General features: G+C 41.5%; 1 protein-coding gene across 16 annotated transcripts in view; it reads right to left on the bottom strand.

The window, feature by feature from the left end:
• Positions 1–21184, bottom strand: part of CADPS (calcium dependent secretion activator) — a 465663-nt gene that overhangs the window by 70176 nt on the left and 374303 nt on the right. For 9 of the 16 annotated variants that reach the window (XM_065935296.1, XM_065935299.1, XM_065935306.1 and 6 more), the window contains 2 exons: positions 11694–11849; positions 7613–7760 (listed from right to left, as the gene is read on the bottom strand). In XM_065935296.1, the coding sequence (XP_065791368.1) occupies positions 7613–7760; positions 11694–11849 (304 nt within the window). Of the gene's footprint in view, positions 1–7612; positions 7761–11693; positions 11850–15204; positions 15352–21184 lie in introns of all 16 variants that reach the window. The other 7 variants (XM_065935298.1, XM_065935303.1, XM_065935302.1 and 4 more) reach the window with 2 other exon arrangements.

Raw genomic sequence — 21184 nt, 5'->3', positions numbered from 1 at the left:
ACTACTGAGCCTGCACACCTAGAGCCTGCTGCATAACAACAGAAGCCACTGCAAAGAGAAGCCTTCTCATCGCAACTAGAGAGACGGTAGCCCCTGCCTGCTGCAACTAGAGAAAGTCCCTGCATGGCAATGAAGACCCAGGGCAGTCAAATACAAATAAATAAATCTTTTTTTTTTTTTTTAAGGAAGTTTCAGGCTCTTGATTGGAAAATTAACAATGTTATTTTGGCTTCAGAAGTGAGAGAACCTCAAACCTTTTCATTCTCTAAGGAATCCAAGCTAAAGTTTATGGAGACATGGGAACCTCTTCCTACCTTCAATATTCCCATGCACAACATGGTCCTGAGCATTCTCCAGGGAGAATCACTGTCTCTCCCTTTCTCTCTTGGTGAATATTGCAATTTCCACACGTCTACACCTTTCTTTTTTTCCCTCTTATGAAAAAAAGCATCTGCCATGATTATTCTGCTTCTGACTTCCAGAGGAAAGACTTGAACATGGTCATCTCTGCTGGTCTGTTTCCTCTTCTCAGTGGGGATAGAATTAAACCTCTTGTGAAAGTAGAAATCATATTCACCAAACAAAGTCATGAAACGATGCTCGAAAACATGATTTAGAAACCCAGAACTGCTATCTGGCAGAATCACTACGATAGTTACTAATTGATCACTACAATGTTTACATGTGTGCATACATTCTCTCTGCTGTGCTATGCTCAGTTGGTCGTGTCTGGCTCTTTCTGTCCTTATGGACTGTAGCCCACCAGGCTCCTGTGTCCATGGGACTCTCCAGGCAAGAATACTGGAGTGGGTTGCCATTTCCTCCTCCAGGGGATCTTCCTGACGCAGGGATCAAACCTGCATCTCCTGTACTGACAGGTAGATTCTTTACCGCTGAATCACCAGAGAAGTTCTTATATGTAAACTATAATCTGAATTAAATAAAACCTACTTTGGGAAAGGTTGTAGGGCAGGGTAGTATCTACTCTGTTAATCATGTAGCAAAGGGTTACATATCAAAGCAGCCCCCATTGCAAGTCAAATAATTACAAAAAGACATGAATTCCTTTTACCATATTCTTTTGAGACTTATTTGATTGACTTGCTTTTCTGCAGAAATAGTGACCAAGGAATCTGCCTTCACTCTGTTCTCTCAGGAGATACATTGCTCCCTGAAGATAAGAAGCTCCATGAAGGCATATAAATACTACTGGGGCATCTTTTAATTACCATCTCATCTAGATAGTATTTCCCTGGTGGCTCAGATGGTAAAGAATCTGCCTGCAATGCAGGAGACCCGGGTTCAGTCCCTGGGTGGGGAAGGTCCCCTGGAGAAGGGAATGGCTACTGACTCCAGTATTCTTGCCTGAAGAATCCCATGGACAGAGGAGCCTGGAGGGCTATAGTCCAGGGCGTTGCAAAGAGCTGGACACAACTGAGTGGCCAACACTACATAATACTAGATTATCTTGTCACAAAATTTCTTGCAGTCAAAGGAACTATCCAATTCTGTCTGTAACCTCAGTCAGTTCAGTTCAGTCGCCCAGTCGTGTCCGACTCTTTGTGACCCCATGGACTGCAGCATGTCAGGCTTCTGTGTCCATCACCAACTCCCGGAGCCTACTCAAACTCATGTCCATCCAGTCGGTGATGCCATCCAACCATCTCATCCTCTGTTGTCCCCTTCTCCTCCCACCTTTAATCTTTCCCAGCATCAGGGTCTTTTCAAATGGGTCAGTTCTTCGCATCAGGTGGCCAAAGTATTGGGAGTTTCAGCTTCAGCATCAGTCCTTCCAATGAGTATTCAGGACTGATTTCCTTTAGGATGGACTGGTTGGATCTCCTTGCAGTTCAAGGGACTCTCAAGAGTCTTCTCCAACATCACAGTTCAAAAGCATCAATTCTTCAGCGCTCAGCTTTCTTTATAGTACAACTCTCACAACCACACATGACTACTGGAAAAACCATAGCCTTGACTAGACGGACCTTTGTTGGCAAAGTAATGTCTCTTCTTTTTAATATGCTGTCTAGGTTGGTCAAAGTTTTTCTTCCAAGCAGCAAGCATCTTTTAATTTCATGGCTGCAGTCACCATTTGCAGTGATTCTGGAGCCCCTCAAAATAAAGTCTCTGTTTCCACTGTTTCCCCATCTATCTGCCATGAAGTGGTGGGACTGGATGCCATGATCTTAGTTTTCTGAATGTTGAGTTTTAAGCCAACTTTTTCACTCACCTCTTTCACTTTTATCAAGAGCCTTTTTAATTCTTCTTTGCTTTCTGCCATAAGGGTGGTATCATCTGCGTATCTGAGGTTATTGATATTTTTCCTGACAATCTTGATTCCAGTCTGTAACCTAATACAGTACAAAAGGGGATCCTGCCTACTTTGGCATTTTTCAGTCCTCTCTGTTGGTTTTCTTAGGTTGGTTTGACCCTAAGGGTTTCCCTGGTGGCTTAGCTGGTAAAGGACCTGCCTGCAAGGTGAGAGACCTGGGTTCGATCCCTGGGTTGGGAAGATCCCCTGGGGAAGGGAACGGCTACCTACTCCAGTATTCTGGCCTGAAGAAGTCTATGGACTGTATAGACCATGGGGTCGCAAAGAGTCAGACACGACTGAGCGACTTTCACAATAATCATAACAATATTTCTAAGTTATATTCTAGGGCACTAGGTCATGATGATAGCAAGGGAACCACTGACCTTCAATGGGATGGAAAGTTTGGAGAGTTTACTTTTGCTTCTGACGAGCAACGAATTCACAATCACTTTGTGAAAATTATTCCACTTGACTTCCTGTGCTGCACATTTTGCCTTGTCATGGAACAGATTGTGTGTATGTTGTCTTTCTGTTAAGACCATCTGACCTTGGAAATGAGATGAAAACACACTAGACCAAGTGAGAAACTATTTAACACACAATTTCCTCTCTATTGGTGCTTCACAAATTTTAATGAAAAAATAAATATTTAAGATGGAAAAGTATGGTTAACAAATGTTTCAACAGCTGCCTTTAAAATGAGACTTTACCCCAGTGATGAAATTCAGGAAGTGATCTTAAAATTGGAAAATGCTGTATCACCTGGTTGGTATCTAGTCCAAAATACCTTAAGGGAGTTGGAATCTAGGTAGAAACAGGTATAAGTCACTAGATATATGAGTTTACTATCAAAATACTCACAAAATGAAAACAGAGTGAAAGTGGAGTCTCTCAGTCGTGTCTAACTCTTTGCGACCCCATTGACTGTAGCCTGACAGGTTACTCCGTCCATGGGATGTTCCAGGCCAGAATATTGGAGTGGGATGCCATTCTCTTCTCCAGGGGATCTTCCTGACCTAGGGATCAAACCCAGGTCTCCCCTCCTGCATTGCGGGCAGATTCTTTAGTGTCTGAGTCACCAGGGAAGCCCCACAAAATGAAAGCTACATAAAAACATTGGACTTCTTTCCACCCAGTATTGTGATGTCTCTAGCCATCCTTGGCCAATCTCACTTTAACAATTGTTTTACTTTGGAGATGAATATCCCCATTCTACAAAGTGAGAAAAATTGAGAGATCATTTGCATGAGACTCCCCAATAAAGTTCGGGCCAAGGTCACAGCCACAGAGCAAGATGTGTGAAGGAAGTACATATTTACAATGACGTATGGTTGCATTCTCACTGTTCTCAGTCATTTGGCATTCTATGGTCAGAGGAGGCCTCCTTTCTCACAAGCTGGTCACTTAGGTGTCTTTGATACAGTTGTATCAGGGAGAAATGGCATGGCAGGTCACTCTAGCGTGGCTTGGGAAAGTGACAGGCCTAGGGAAAGAATTACAGACTAGAGTACAGTATTGGATGGGCTATTAATAAAGATCATTTGGCTCAGTTGTCGGTGCAGTAGTTCTGGGAAATTGTGATACATTTATAAGTGTCAGTTATTGTTTCCATTAAAAAAAAAAAAAAGAAAGCATGTTGACTCATTTAGGGGTAAATACATGAAGTTTCTTCTACTACATGAAATAGAATAACGTCCAGAAAGAAGCAGTCACTGCTGTTTAGACTTGAAAATGTTACTATTTTGGAATATCCAAGACAACTTTCTAATCTTACATACAGAAATTAGGAAGCTTTATCCCCAATTTTGACAAGCTGCATACCTCTCAAATGTTGTGTGTTGTGTACTCTATCTCTCATCTGACAAATGACAGCAAGATCATGAGAGTAAGTGACTTGCTCAGTGTCATATAGTTTGGTAGCTAATGTGCAGAATTCGTATGATTTAGTTATTAAAGCCATTGGACAATTTATTCAAGAAAACCAAGGCTTTGAGATTAAGCCAATGTCATACCACTCTAGCACAGAATAGATTAGTGGTAAAAATAAGAGACAGTCAACTGTGACAAAACAAACTGGTTATTTCTCATCCTATATCTCCAACCAGGGTCTATAGGTTGGCCTGACAAGGCCCTAAAATTGTACAGTGAAATTTATGAAAGTATGTTTTTTTTCTTCTTCTGGGAAATGGCTTCACCCACTTCATCAGATTCTCAGTAGGCTGCCTGACAACACCTCCCTCCACTCCTTCACCCTACTCCCACTACCCTCTCAACTCCAGTTCAAAAAGAAAAGATCGGAGTGACTAGTTCTGTTCGAAAAGATGGTTCAGCCGTCTGATCAGGTAGGTAGGATTTCTATAATCAAGGCCACAGCTGAGTCAAACTGAAGAGGGACTGTAAAAGGTGCCATGGGGAAAGGAAGGCCAATCCTAGCGTCACTACCCTTTCCTACCCTGAATCGCACCATCCTTGTGAAACTCAGTTAAAATGGACATGTCAAGCAGCTATGAGGAAAAACAGATAAAATGGATTTAAAATTTTTTCTGTTTTAAACAATGTTACCAAGAAAGTGAACAAATAAAAACCAACCCATAGAAGGTAAGAAAATACCTGTAAATCATGTATATGATAATAGTCTCATATCCAAAAGATATAAAGAACTCTCATAATCAAACAACAGATAACAACCCAATTGTGAAAAGGAGCAAGAGATTTGTGCAAATAGACATTTCTTTAAAGAAGATATACAAGTGGTCGATATGCTCATGAAAAGATGGCCAACATCAACACAAATCAAAACTGTAAGGAGATTCTGTGTCATCCACAATAGGATGGTGATAACAAAAAAGATGTTTAAGAAGAAGTAGTATTGACTAAGTTATGGAGAAATAGGATTTCTCGTACATTGCTGACAGGAATGTAAAATGGTGCAGCCACTTTGCAAAACAGTTTGATTGTTCCTCACAGGGTAAACAAAGAATTATCATATGACCCAGCAATTTCACTCTTAGGTATATATCCAAGAGAAGTGAAACTGAGGTCCACATGAAAATGTGTACAGGAAAGCTCGTAGAAGCACTACTTGTAGTAGCTAAAAAATAGCAGCAACTCAAATGTCTATCAACTGACAAAGTGATAAACGAAATGTGGTATATTCATGTAATAGAATATTATTCAGCTATAAAAAGGAAATACGAATACATGCAATAACAATGGGTGAATCTTGAAGACACTTTGCCATGTGAAAGAAACCAGATATCAAGGGTTACACATGAGATGCCTTTGATATGAAAAGCTCAGAATAGGCAAATCCTTGGAGACTGTAAGTAGAGGGGTGGTTATCTAGGGTTGGGGAGGGAGAGTTGGGGGACTCCTACTAATGGGTCTGGGTTTCTTTTCAGGGGGATGAAAATGTCCCACAATTGACTGTGGTGATGGCTGTACAATTTTGTGAATGACTGAAATTCTATTCTTTAAAAGGCTGAATTTTATAGTATGTGAATTATATCTTATAACATAAAAAAAGCTCAAAGGGAGAAACATTTAGAAGGGATGGCACTTTGGAGTTTGAATTCAAAGGTATTTTAATGAACTTTAGATATCACTAAGAACAGGTTTTTAAAGTAGGCTCTGTGAAGCCTGAAAGATTGTTCAGAGTCCCCCAGAGAAGTGTGGGTGGGTAGGTGGCTAGTGGGCAGTGAAGAAGTACAGAGGTGGAGTGGATATGGTAGCTTGGGCTCTGGGCCCCCTATTTCTTGAATTCCTGCCCCTCCATTTCATCCAGAACAATTTTATTCATTCCATATGCTGGCCTTCTTGGTGAGGTCTGAAGAATCGACAGCTAAAAACAGCCTTAAGGAAACTATCCTTTTACAGATGAGGAGACTGAGTGAAGAAGCTGAGTGACTTGATCAGCTCCAGTTTGCAGCACCGCCCGGGCAAAACAACCAGGGTATGGAGGCCCATCTAACCTATGCCTTCCTCAGGAGGCTGGCATTTGCACCTCAGCTCTTCTCTGTAACTCTTTTTGGATACTGAGCCTCCAGACCAGTGGTTCTCACAATGGGGTCTCCAGACCAGCCAGCAGCAGCAGCATCACTAGGAAATCTGTCAAAAATACAAATTCTTGGACCACACCCCAGACCTATCGGAGACTTGTGCCGGGTGAGACCCAACAATCTGGGCTTTAAAAAACTCTCTGGATGAGTCTGATAGGCACTGAGACCGAGAACTACTGCTCCAGAGAGTTCTCGTGCAGTGAACAGAGCCAGCAAAGAGAACCACTGGAACCCTGCGTTTGACCGCAGTACTTAGAGCGTAGCCCCCCGGGGGCAAGATGCCCTACAAGAAAACTGATCAGGAGCAGCAGCTAACCGGGATGGCTGGGGAAGCTGATCTGGAGGGGAAAGAAGGTTAGAGATAATCTTGCCAGGGAGAGAATACCACCAACCCACATTCAAAAATGGAAGGTGCGGAAAGAGAAAATAAATAACGAATAAGGAGCAAATATAATTTAGTGAAAATTCTGAGCATATAAGGCTGGTATCGAAAGATCTGATTTAGGAGCAATTTATGCCAATTGGCAACAACATGAGAGTTGCCAGAAATGTTTCTGAATTAATTCTAAATTGGTATATGAATATCTAGCTGGCTTAAGGCCATCGAAGAAAAATGATCATGATAGTCTTTAATCAAGCCCAAGTTGCTGTTTCTTTCTTCTTTACATTTTAAATACCACTTTGGGATTGGAAACTTAAGCAAAGGACTAAACTTTTGGTCAGGGAAGATTCACAATCCACTCAGTCTAAGGAAAATGAAAAAGCCTGGGATTTCTTGCAAGTTCAAAGCCTGCTGTCTGGAGACTGGGTGGCAGGGTGATCTAAAGCTATACATCCTGGAGGCTGTGTGATGCTAGGAAGAGCTCTCTTCTGCTGCCCAGATGCTCAGGTAATGAAATGCCCTTCCCATGTGAAAATGACTTGCATTCTGCCAAACACACCTAATGGAGATGCCAGCCCAACAAATAAGGTCATCAAGCTTGATCTGATTTAAAGGAACTTTATGGCCACCCCAAGCCCAGCCGAGAATCACTTCCAAGTGACTGGCATAGTCATCAGCACAGGCCTTAGAAATTTACTTAAGGAACAGACAGCAAACATTCATCTGTGGCTTAATCCATGTTAGAGTGTATTTCTGAAACTAGCAGGCTAGAGTAGATGGAAAGAATTTGTGAAGTTTTCTTCTACATGATCAATGGGGGGGGGGGAATGAAATCTGTATTTTTTTTTTTTTTTTTACCTCTTGGCCCATTTCCATGCTGCAAAGTTTTGTTGATTGAGCTTTGGCATCAACCATAACATTAAACATGGTGCATATTGACTGTGGGACTCGGAAATCTGTTGATCGACTGGTTTTTTGCAGCTTAACTTCAAATGCAATCCTGGTTCTATTAAAACAAAGTAGGAAAAGACCGATTCAGCATTCAGATGGCAGCAGGTGGAGGAGACATTTTCTGAGAGGTCAGTGAAAAAGAAAATTGAAGGCTGTAATCAGTTTCAATTGACAATGACTTCACATGTGTTCTTTTAAAAATGACTTTCTCAGCTAAGGAAGCCTATTCACAGAGACAGTCATGTAAACCCTTCCTTTCTCCGCAGCACATGGAACACCTGTAGCTCGGCTATTTCTGTCTATCATTTACATGCTATGGAGAACCCTAATTGCGGAAGAATGAATGAATGAACAAAAGCTCAATTACAGCATTATAGCAAATATAAGTTCGCTCACATTTGCACCTGACTACCTTGAAATACTTCATTAAAAAACAACTCCCACCCCCAAAAGCAATTTCTCATGTTAAAAAATCTCATGGTGGGAAATATCTTAAATGACATTATTTTTTCCCCCTTTCTGGTCGTGAAAGAGAGAGACAAAAAAAAATTCAACAAGTTTATTATATTGCTCTAAAGACTAAAAATATAGGATAGTTACCTTTGGGGAGGAGAGTGAAATTAGGAGGAGTAGTCCTGGAGAGTGCTTCTACTTTTTTTTTTTTTTTTTTTTTTTACTGTTGCCGGGTTTTTGCAATGTTAAAGTATTGCTTTGCAATAAGATTATATTATTTTTACAAGTAAAAGCATCATAATATACTTACCATTTCAAGAAGTATACAACGGTGGAAACTTAAAGTGACTTAATTTTGACATAGGTCAAATTATGATCCCATCAATGTGCTAACTGCTCACAGGAAAAACCTAGTCTGATATGAGCAGGTGGTAATACAGGGCTGAGATGTAATCCTTGATATCAGCATTGTAAAGGGGACCAGTTAAGATTTTAAGAGGTTTCAGAGAAGTGGGTCAATGTCACGACATGTCTTTAAAAAAAAGCACCTGGTTAGTAAGTGGCTTTAATAAAGCTCCTTCCGTCTGGTGCATCTTTTGAGCATTGTTCACGGTCAGGTTCTGGAGATCACGCAGCCACCAGGAGAGCACTGCTTTAAGAGGTATTTGTAGCAGTTTTCTAACAGTGCATAGGGAGGACCACACAGCTAGTTAGCTCAGGAAAGGATGCCAGCTTGCTAACACACCCTGGGTGCATGTAGGGAAGCCAAGTATAATTTCTAAGGTTGGAAGCCCAGTTCTTAAAGAAAAAAAAAAAACTAAAAGGAAAAAAAAAAACCCTTAAAACACTCCTATATATTATATGATCATGTTAAAGATAAATGTATCTTGGCTCCCAGAGACTCGGTGCACTGAAGAAGCTTTCTAATCATGATGATCATTTGAAGCTACGTTGAAAATACATTGCTTTCTGGTTTTGTGAAAATGGGGCCTGATGCGGACTGACTTGGACAGGTCCCTGTGCTGATCTTCTGAGGTTTGTGTGCCAGTTCCGGCCCCAATTTGAGAAATGGAAATGCTAAATCACTCCCTTACAATGAAGTAATCGTCTTCTGTTTTCACAGGAGAGCTGTTCAGAGCCCTTGGAGTGTGTGGCTGTGAAAAAAGGAAGCTGACTGCAAAATTAATATGACTAAGAGGGCTCCATGGGATGGAAAAGCCAAGGTCAGTTAATACACTGCCTCTCAGAGGGTGGTTAGGGTGCCCCATTTTGTGTGGATCTCACATAAAGGAGACCAGAGGCTCCATCAAATGTATGATTTCGATTGGTGAGAAACTTGGAAATAAGTGCCTGATTGACTTTCAGGCACTGCGCATTTACACCTATGCAATAACGTTCTTGTCCTTCTAGAACAAGACCCTTTTATTCTTTCCCCAAGAGGAAAGCTAACGTTATAGGCTCTACTCATGTGCATTCTATGTCTTACAACATCCAAGGCCTTCTTCACTTTTTAACTTCTGAATCTGGAGGTCTGGGGATGGTATTTGCCACTATGCTTGCCCTGATCCACTTTTGTTGGGGCCTCAGTTGAAAGGGACATCGGGAAATTTACATGTCCAGTTCAGGTATATGTGAAGCTGACCAACTTCTGCTCACAAAAGGTTACCTAACAGCTGCTATGTGTCAGGCATGAGGAGGGGACCTGAGAAGGGTGACGGGCTCAGAACGAACAAGACGCACTTCCTGCTTTTCAGCAGTCCACAGTCTCGGAGGTGGATGAACCATAAAGATGTGTGGTAATGGGAATTCCCTGGCCGTCCAGTGGTTAGGACTCTGAACTTTCACAGCAGAGGGCGTGGCAGGTTCAATCCCTGGTTGGGGAACTAAGATCCCGTTAGCCAAGCCACGTGGTGAGGGAGGAAATAGAGTCACTATCTACCTTTCACATCCCTGTGTCTTCCCTTTTCCTTCCAGCATCTCCCTATTTCTTACTCCATACTTAGAAGTCTGGCTTCTCAGAAAAGGGCAAACAAGTTTTTGTGTACAATTGTGTGCACAGACCAGAAGCTAGTAAGGCTACATTCCAGTGCACTGTAGCCACTAGTTGTAGATCAAGGGAGAACTTTTCAGCACAGGGAGACTGCCCTGCAAGGAGTTTTTGGTGGGATGGATGGCTTTAGGGAAAGATTTGCTTTTCCTAGAAATGAGCATGTAGGAAATGGTGGAAATCAAAACCCTAAGGAAAGATTTTGACCACTGGTTTGAGAAATAGGCTTGCCTTTGGTTCTATGATTGGGAAGAAAAGAGTAAAACACAAAACCTGAGTCCCTAGGACTTTAAGCTCTTAGAAGTGCCATCAGACACCTGCCCAGAGTCCTTGGTGCACACAGCCCCTTTCCTAATTCCTGCTGAGATGCTCCCAACCTGGGACTGTGCTGTTCTTTTGCCTTTTCGGCTTCCAGTTTTGATGCTATTCCTTCTCTTCTTTTCTTGCAAGATACAAGATACCAGATTCAGGTTACTCTCAGTCAAACTCAGCCCCCATCACACACAACTGATTCATCAACTCAACTACACAACATCTGGAGATCCAGAGGAATCTGTGGTGTCTAGGAGACTGGGGGGTTTTGTGAGCGAGGAAAGATAATGAAACCGTTATGAACTGGAAAAGGAACTTGGATGTGTGTCTGGAGATAGGGTGATGATAATGATGTCAAACCAAGGCAAATCTCCTCTATACCTCTGATATTCAGATATAGACACTCCATGAGGGAAGGGATGTGATCTCCCATCCTTCTTGGCATGCCAAGAACTCAGCACTGTGCCTGGCAGACAGGAGGAGCCCAAACAGTTTTTGTTGAGTGGATGTGTCATGTCCTCATTTTCTTATTTCTTGGGAAAGTCTACCTAGAAAGGACAAATGCAGCATTCCCACCTCAATCCCATAAGCCATGGTGACAAAATGGGCAATGTGTAGGAAACCAAAATGCACAATTAATGTCTCATGCCCCTTTGTTGTGATCTAGTTAGATTTTGGGCAAGATAACTCATGGTCAGCATGTGGTACGTACTCACAAAATGAACAGTGCTGTGGAGGTCTTGTCCACATCACTGGAAAGTCAAGAGATGCCTGCTCCCTGTGCTTAAAACAGTGGATTAGTAGGTTCTCCTCCTTCTCTCCAGCCAGCTATCCACCCACACATACACTCCTACATTTAACAAATACATATTAACTAAACATTCTGTGCCAGACACTGATGGGTATTAAGGATACAGAGACAAGAAGGACCCTCTCCTCACAGAGCTGAATGAAAACACGGGCGGCTTTATCTTGTGCCCTCTTCCGTTGGGTTTGGCAAGATGTGGGAAGGTGAACAGAAGCTGCATGTGGTCACCACTCCAGCTGACTATGACAAGCAGTCACCTGCTCCCAGACGCTCCAAATGACGGCTGACTCAGAGCCGCCACCCATCCCTTCCTGAGTGAGTCCACAGCGGGAATGGCGTGCAGAACCTGTCCAGCCACCTGTGCTCACCTTTTGACACAAGATTCGATCATGTCACTTGCCATCAGCTTCAGCCGTTGTTCCAGGTGCTTTCCAAACTCCTCTTCGGGCCAGTGCAAGTCCCGAATGAAGGTCTGCAGGGCATCGAGTTTCCAGAACAGATCTTCTGAAGTGCCTGATCCATTACTGGCAGGATAAAAATGAGAAAACAAGAGTCACCCACTGGCCGAGGGTTCTGCAAAAGCTGACACAAGAACAAGGCGGGGACTGGAAGGCTTAAGGCAAACAGTGGCTTCCACATACAAAACGACGAGTGTTGGCGGTGGAGGCGGGGGCAATCTCCACCGGCAGATTAGAGTTTTACCATACATGACTTGGCAGGCTTTGTTTGGCCAATTATTCCAGACCAGTGAGAGGTCTGAGGACGTGTTGCCCCATCACTCGAACAATGTATGGTAAAAATCAGCCTTCTTTTAATAACCACATTAACACATGTGATGATTCAGATGAAGGCCACGAACCAGGGGAAGAAGTAGGTCTCAACGGATAATAACTACATGGCAACATGCAGTTATTAGAATTCAGGGTTTCATGCATTTCCCCAGCTCCTCTCCAGAGCGGAGGCCTCTTGGAGACTGCACAAGACTTTCAGTTGTAAAAGGACAGTGCTAACAGAGTGGTGAGCGAGGACCCACTTTCTCCCTTGAAGAGCTGGAAAGAAATTAGGGTGACTCAAACCAAGCCGAGTACACCTGGATGCCTTGAATCCGAGATTCTTGCTCAGTTTGGTTATTATTCCAATTTTCATAGACCAGCCTGTTGCATGGCAGCCCCAAGGTGGGTGGGTTGTGGGTTGTGGGGGCAGGTGAGTGGACAAGGAATATTTGCAAAGCTTTAGGGCACAAAGCCCGAGCTCCTGCACTGTTGCACCATCTTACCCAGTCCTCTGTACAGATGGAGAAACTGGTCTCGATTCCTTTCTGTACAATGATGTTTAAGAAACATTTACCCGGGGCAGCGACGGAAAGCCTGTGTGCGGGAACTGCTCCACCTCCCACCCTCTCAACCTTCTCTGGCTGGCTTCCTCTTTTAAAACAATTCCATTGGGAGCTCTAAGGGGTGGCCATCCCCCACCCCCTTCCTCGCATACCACTAATGCTAACACGGCAATTTATAAAATGTCCAACATACCATGCATTACCACTTGTTCTGACATCGTCTATAGAAACAGATGAGAGTGGGTGTTTCTATTGTGACAGATGCCAGCTGCATTGAATTAATGCTTCAGAGAGAGAAATATAGCTAATGCATAAGTGCATACACAGCTACTGCAGGGGGTGGCGGTGGGGGGGCAGGCTCCCAACATGCCGGGAGTGAGCCCACGGCCTGCACCAACAGGGTCACGTTCTCAAGGACAGACCAGTCTGAGGTCAGTACGTAGATGTATCTGACACGAAGGAGCAGGTAACATGGAAACACGTCCTTAAAATGAAAGGTGGCAAAGGAGGAAACCGAAATTATGAAAAGATATAGAATCAGGCATTTCCTGGTGGGTGACTGAGAATCTACGCCTTCTTTTCAGATACTGTGGTAGGCACTGTTCAAAAGTGGGGGAATGCATCGTCAAAGTTCAGCCTTCCCCCTATCCCGTCCTAGGCTTGGGAAAAAGAAACCCCAACTTTGTCTAGTCTAAACCCCGTTTTGGAACTGCATGGTTGTATGTTTTAAATCATTAAGTACATATGAATGCAATAATTGGTATTTATTACAACAACATTTTGACACCCATCTGGTTTCAGAGTTTCAAAAAATTCTTCTAGGGTTTTTTTTCTTTTTTCTTTGAAGAGCTTATTATTAAGTTTTGACATGAGGAAAAGAATATTTTCTTTTTATTTTTAAGATAAACTGTTAATGTTAAGGCAATAGCACCAAGATTATTTTGATTGCTGAGCAGTTACCAAAATGTGTTCCCACTCATGCCTTAATTAATTGAACGGAGACCATTATCTGCTTTATTACAATGTCTTGATTCATATCTTTTCAAAAACATGTCACAGAGCATGCACAGAAGGAGGTAAGGGAAGCTTTCAGATATTTATTTAAAAATTTTTAACAGATACTACCTAATCTAACTTTTCATATAGTCATCTTAGCATGAATATGATTTATGGGTTTTTTTTTATTAAGCTTTTTTTTCCCCTCCCAGATACAAATTTTGGAGGTTTTAATTTGTCTTCAAAAGAAAATCAGACACATTGACCAGATGATTTCTTTGTGAACTTTTGAGCAAATATATGAGTTTTAAAAAAATGTTAGGTGGCTTTCGAGGAGCCAAGTAGAGCAGTCATTCTAAAGTTCTGTTCTCTACCTGGATTACTGCAGAAATAAAAACATGGAGGGCCATCTTGATGAATGTGATTCTGAGATTTCAAAACATCACTGCAAGTTTCAGATCATTTTTTATTCCTTTGATAATAACACTTCCCTTTGAAAATGTGCCAATTTATTCTTTCAAGAAAAAGCTTATCTGGCCTATAATTAGCTGTGGTCTAAGACAAGGATCAAAGGAGGGTACAGGATCACTAAACCTTCTTTCACTTATTAAATCATGCATGTGGTTCTAATTTAATTTTCCTGAGGGAGGATTTCGGGGTGCTGGATCTTCTTCTTGCTTAGGAAAGAAGGAGAGAAGATTCATTTCCTAGGCTAGAAGAAATGACTTCTCAACCTCTACCCTTCCAACTGCTGGCTTTAAAGGGGTGACCTGACCTCCATGGAAAAAGCCCATAAATTGCTGGCATTTGGATGAATACAGAGAAAGGCCCTACACTGAAACCACAGACGATATGCCCATCCCCAATTTAATGGCACTGTGTTCTCAGATTCAGAGATCTTCTTGCTACCTAGATCTCAACGGTCCAAACTGTATTATGACCTTGGAACGTACTTTAAATAACATTTACATTACTAAGGCTTGATCCATTCAGAAATTTTTGTTTAGCCCAGAACATACAGTTACTATATTCAGCCATTTGCTGACACCAGAAATATGCTTTATGGTTTAAACATTATCTAGGAATTTTTTAATTAAAAACAAAAAAACCAAACCAGCTTCTAGATAGGTGTGCTTTTCTCTCTGATTTGGATCAAGCCAGAAATGACTGGCCAGCCCAGCAAAGAGGTTTCCTAGACTATTTTTGGGTGATTAATTTCTAAAGTCATGTCACCTGGATTAGAAGAAAAACAACAACAAAAAAGCAAAACATGGGAAGAAGCCTTTTGCAAAGGAATTCAGGAAGTGAAACACAGTTCTCAAACATTCAGTGGGCGTAAGACAAATTGTTAGTGCAGTATATATAGCCAACGTCTTACAAACACGCTGCATGCCAGAAATAAACAATATTGTCTCTGTATGATCAGCAAAATATGTCTAATTATCCATCTCCATCTCTGTTATATAGGATGTATAGAAATAAACAATACATATCCATGCCAAGATCACTTAAATTTAAATGAGATCTAATGTGAACTGAATACACACTCAGCATCATATATAGCAGCCATCCATGACGGTGCCGAAAAAGTAGGCATTTGTGGGATGCCTAGAGGGATGTTAACTGGTAGATTTGGTACTTTGGGAAGGTTCACATTGGGTAGGTTCACATTGGGTAGATTACTGGTTAAACTCCTGTGGAAGAAACAGACAGAAAGAAAAAATACCATCACAGTGACAATGCAGATGTGGCAGAAGCACACAACAGCTGTAAATAAACTGGCTAAGTCCACAGAAAGACAACAGTGAAAACTTAAGCAACACATTTCAGAAAGCAGCTTACGGATGGGGAGCTGTGGTGTGGCTCAGTTGTTCAGAGAGAAATGATAGAAATTAATGGGAAAAAAATTAACCACAGAGTGACTGAAAAGCGTGGACACTCATGGACACCTATATACAGTGATGTTACACATGTTATTTCAATGCCTGTGTGAGGGGCTTTCAGTTTCCAGATCCACTGCTGTGAGGGTCTGGACCTGTCTCAGACAAAAAATTTTAAGTTGAGGGAATTCTTGGCCTTGCTGTGGCTAGGGTTGCAGTGAAGTAGCTGGGACTGATAGAAAGGGTAGAACACTTTGATTTTTTCACTCTTGTTTACGAGGTACTTTTGATGGAGGCACATTTTCTTAAGTCAGAGAGTAGGTATAAGATGGAGCAGGAAATTCACCCACTTGAACCCATATATAACGATAGTGGACAAAACCTGAATTCTTTCCAACCCCTACTTCTGAAGACAGTGTATGTGCAATGGGGCATCAGGGTAGATGGCAAAGATAAAGGAATTGTGTCAAGAGGAATGATTAGCTTTGTATAATTTTATAGAACACTTAAAGAAAATGGAGACTTCCCCTCCCAAACTAAGTCTAATTAATGTGGAGAAATGCTTACACTCAAAAAAAGGAAAAGAATCCCAAATTCAGCTCTTAGAGTAAATTCTTTGACCACAAGAGGATTTAAAATGCAGTCTTCTGCTATAAGCAAGTACTTCTGAAAGTGAGATAGAGACTGCAGGAAAGGATGACAGGGCCGTGTAGAGGGCTGGGGATATTCTGTTTCTTGATTTGTGTGATTGTCATTTGAATATTAATCAAGTTTTATATTTTCTGTAAAAAGTCAAAATTTAAGTTAAAAAGAAATAAACAGTTAAAAATTGTGACCTCGTATCAGGTTTTCTTTTTGAGCAAAGATTGATCAACTGAGGTGATGAAAGAGAGATGGATGGCTTTATGAGTAAAGAAAGGAAGTAAAACAAAACGAAAACTCCAAAGCGAATCAACCACATCTCTTTGGAGGGACTGTGTCATACACTGCTCAACCAGCTGGCATCGTGCGATTCTGTAGTGGCATTTCAAGGGTGTTCCATCCAGCCAAAGTCACTGGCACAGTGGAGCCCAGCCTAACTCTGCATCTGAGAGGAGCCTTCCTGTTTAAGTGGAGTTGACAGCATTTTGGCAAAGAAGTTGAGGTTTTCTTTTTGGATCTTGCAGAAGAAGAGCAAGTTTTGCCAAAGCAGCTCTGCCCCGGGCAAGCTGTATTTGACTAACACAGCTCTTGCAAAGGCTGGAGCTGCCTCTGGGCTTGCTGAGGGGGGCAAATCTCCTGATAGGTTTGAAATTTTGGACCCCTGAGATAATCTGGACATCTGTCTCCCTCTAGAAATGAGCTGGCCTTTCATAATGGGAATAGAGCCCTGGATGGTAGATGGAGGAACCTAGGATGCAAAATTGCCAGCACGGCATTCTCTTCCTCAAGGGAAACAGGTGTCTCGAACGTTTGTCCTTAACACTTCACATTTGGGGAAAGCCAATTACACTTCTCTGCTTGGGACGAAGGGGCGCTCTCGTGGGAATGATCAAGAGCTTAGCTAAAGCTATTAAGTAGAAGGAAAATGGAACTCTGACTTCCATGTTTCTCTGTTTAACTGAGGAATCTGCCTTTGAATTCAGTCCCTGGTGGTTCTCATTCTTAAACACTGCTATGCAATAAAACCATTGGCGATTTCCACTGAGACATGTGTGAGCCTATATAAGCAAATGTGATCATTAAATGATACACACACTGAATATTGATCAAGGAATTAGAAGATCTTTCGAGATGGCAGCCTGGAAAGTTAAAATGTCAATTCTGAGCAAATTAAAAGTAGCTAGGAATGAATAACATACAAATATATGCAACAGCAACTCAATTTAAACACATTAGCGGAGGGTGGGCACACAAATTAGAAATGAGTTTTGTTTTAAACATGAAATTTTTTAAAAATACTTAATCAAAACATATTGTATTGGCAAAATATGACATTTGGCCAGACTGCTGTACTGGACTCATAGAAACATTTTCGTTCTGTGACATATCCTTGTGATCTAGTTTTAAAAGGCTGAAGAAACATGCCTGACATTTCTGATTTTAGCAAAATAACATAGTGTATTACTAATGTTATTGATAATTCATTTGGATATTAATAACATTAATCATCTAAGAGTCAATTTCAAGCATTATATGTGACTCATATATATGTGAAAGGGGGAATTTTCCTGTAGCACTCAGGTCTACAGTGGCTGATGGATATGACAAATTATTACTTTAGAGGGTTGTTTAGCAACTGCATAGAAACAAGTCCAGCATACTTCTCTGTAAAAATCATAATTGGGTATCTCTGGATAGTGTAAGAAGTGTAAATTGCAATTGTAACAACAGATACATGCTAAAATTTGCTATTGTAACAACAGATAAATGTTAAAAATTAAGACTCATTCATTTTGGGTACTGCTGAATGAGTTTGGGGACCTTTTCATTTTGCGGACCTTTATCAGGGTAGCTCCTATTCATGTCAAAGGACTCATTCCTGGAGCACTAGATTAAAATGCTCTCAGTTGCTCTCTCTCACAAAAGGATGAAAACTACAAATGTGTCCACATCTCATCATGTCTATGGATGATAGAGTCATTCCCTACGTCCAGGATTAATTTTGGGGCTTTCCTGGTGGCTCAGATGGTAAAGAATCTGTCTGCAATGCAGGAGGCCTGAGTTCGATCCCTGGGTTGAGAAGATCCCCTAGAAAAGGGCATGGCAACCCACTCCAGTATTCTTGCCTGGGGAATCCCATGGACAGAGGAGCCTGGTGGGTTATGGCCCACGGGGTCGCAAAGAGTTGGACACAACTGAGTGACTAGCACACTTATGTCTTGGGCAGAGAGGGTACTGTTGTGTCTTCTCTCAGTCTTCTGCTTTAGATTTCTGAATGGGGTTAGATTTAAGACACAGAAAACCTTCCATTGTATGAACCGTTTGTTGCCTGGATACATGTAGTATATCTTGTCTTGTCTGTGTGCTCTGAACACTAAAACTTCTTTACTGGTGTATCCTTAGGTCTAATCCCTACTTTGGTCCATGGGGCACTCTTGGATATCTTTCTAGAGTTTAGAGGGGGTGTTTCTCAACTTTTTGTTTACTATCACCACCCGCGTTCCCCATAAAAGTCATTTTTTCTTGTGTGCATGTTGCTCAGACCCAACCAGATTGAAACCTCCATTCAGGGGAATGTATCTTTTTTTTTCAATTTCTTTTCCCCATAGTTCTCCTGTGGTATGCTTAACAGTTTTCAGCCTGTAAAGGTTTCTTAATAAATACCAGTTAATCAATACATGCTTACTGAACACCTGCCCTAGGTCCTGTCTGAGGGGTTAGGGAGGCACTGCTGATTAAATGTGTATATGGAATGAATATGGATAATCAGATTTTCTAGAATGTCACTGTTAGAAAGTCTTGGGTATTCAAAGTTCCTGTTTTACAAAGGAGGACACTGAGGCTCAAGAAGGTCATTGGATTTCCCCACGGTCACTCAGTAAGTTACTAGCAGAGTTAAAGAGTTCTTCCTCTTAGTCTAATATTTGTCTGTTTCATACCAGGACACCTGCATATTGCTATGGTATCTTTGGCCTGACATTTTATTATTATTAAGATATTGACATCTTTAGTAATCTGGGAAAAGACATTATTTTAATATTTTTCACATGTCTATCTCAAGCAGAGAGAGAGCGTGAGCATTTTGAGAAATGAGAAACCCAGTTTTTCCAGTGCACATGTATCAAGAAGCAGTGTTTAGTTCTACAATTCAGAACCATCCTGACCTGAAAGGGGCCACTGTGAAGCGTGGATTCCTTGCGCTGGGAAGTGAGACTGGAGATGATCTGTCAGCCCAAGAGTAGTTCAGGGGGCTTTCTGCAAGCTTTAGATTAGACGCTTTCTAAGCTTTCTTCTACATGGGGCAGGATGACATGACTAGCCACAAACCAACTCTTAAAAGCTGGCAGAATGCGGTCCATCTGCTAGGACCAGAAGCTCATGCTCAGGACCACTGGAAGGGTTCTGAACAACCTGCCCAGCTGTGGGTGGCGGCCCTATGACGTGTCCTGATGGAAACCCCTGAGAGGGCCATGGGCTGCAGCCCGGGTTTGCCCTCGAGAGGCTGGCTGACTTCAGCTGTGGTGAGAAGCTATGGGATGACATTTTCCACCAAAGTCTGGAGATTCAAATCATGACCACCATCTGGTTTATAATGGAAACAGAGATGCAGCTCCCCTTTTCTCTTCTTGCAGAGACGGAAGCTCACCTTTCTAGAGAAAGGCAGCAATAAGGACCCGGTCATTTCACCCTTTCTATCAAATGACTTCAGTTGTATGAAACCCAAATGATGATGCTCTATTTTCTTTTACAGGACCATATTTTGAAGGAAGAAAATCTGAAGGATAAAGAATATTTAAACTCCTTTCTTAGGAACTTTGATATATTGGTAGCATTTCCTTGTCAGAGTTCTGTTTTGCTTTAACATTTTAAATATCTTGTTAACTCTTGAACAATGTGGGGCTTTAGAAGCACTGACTCCTGTGCAGTTAAAAATTCACATATAAGTTTATACTTAGCCCTTGTACCCATGGTTCCCTCTTATCCTCAGTTCCATTTCTGTGGGTTCAACCAACCTCTGTGTAGAACTGTCATATTTACTACCAGAAAAAAATCCCTGTATTAGCAGACCTGTGCCATTCAAACCCATGCTGTTCAAGAGTCAACTGTACCAGTTTTTCCTGAAGTAGGTTTTACAATGCATTTCTCAGTCATTTTATGTAAATCAGGTGCTGTAATGATGACTTTTGAAAAGTAGAACAGAACTATCTGAGTTTAAGAACTGTTCGGGAGGAAGGCTGTGGTGTTTGTTTCTGCGTGTATGTGTGTGTGCCGCAGGACCATGTCACACAATTAGAGATGACTGAGCAAACTACCCAAGCCAACTTCTTATTTCTGAACACCCTGGTAAGAGCCATTCCAAAAGGATCATTCTTTACCTGAGGGAAGAAAGGGACCTCTGCATCTTTATCAACCCTCTATCTAGAGGTCAGACAGAAGCTCATGCTTTCCTCTTACATGGTAAGAAGCAGAGTGATTTATTCCTTCTGATCACGTTGGTGCACTCTCAATTTTGTATTCCCTTTTATGCCCTTTATATATGCCAGCCATTCTGCAAATCTATTCCACGGTATCCACATTCTATTTACAAATCAGCTAATAAAATGTAGGTGACTTCAGACAATTTAAATTTAGCATATGTATTAGCTGGCATTTTCCAATACCTCTACTTACTCTGAAAACCATGTACTATTTATTATGAATTAAATAAACCGCAGTCATATTCATGAGCCCACTCACAGCACAGTTTAGGAAAGAAAAAAGCTACTTAGGAAAAAAACACATCCCTATAAACTATTTTTAGGTTATTACTCACAAATGATCAACTCTGCTAATTTTCAGATCTTTAAATTACTAATCTGAGAGTTCATATTTTATTTATTTCTACCCCTTAAAAACACCATGTGAGAACATTCCCAGACCAAGACTTCCACCCATTTCCAATTGTGAAAATGATTCTGAGTCTACTTTTACTTCTGACTGATTACGTATATGTTATGGTGCAGAA

This window comes from Muntiacus reevesi, chromosome 4 (assembly GCF_963930625.1).
Source record: "Muntiacus reevesi chromosome 4, mMunRee1.1, whole genome shotgun sequence".
Classification (NCBI taxonomy): Eukaryota; Metazoa; Chordata; class Mammalia; order Artiodactyla; family Cervidae; genus Muntiacus; species Muntiacus reevesi.
The sequence above is the reverse complement of the archived record's forward strand: the minus strand, read 5'-3'. Positions and strand labels throughout refer to the sequence as shown.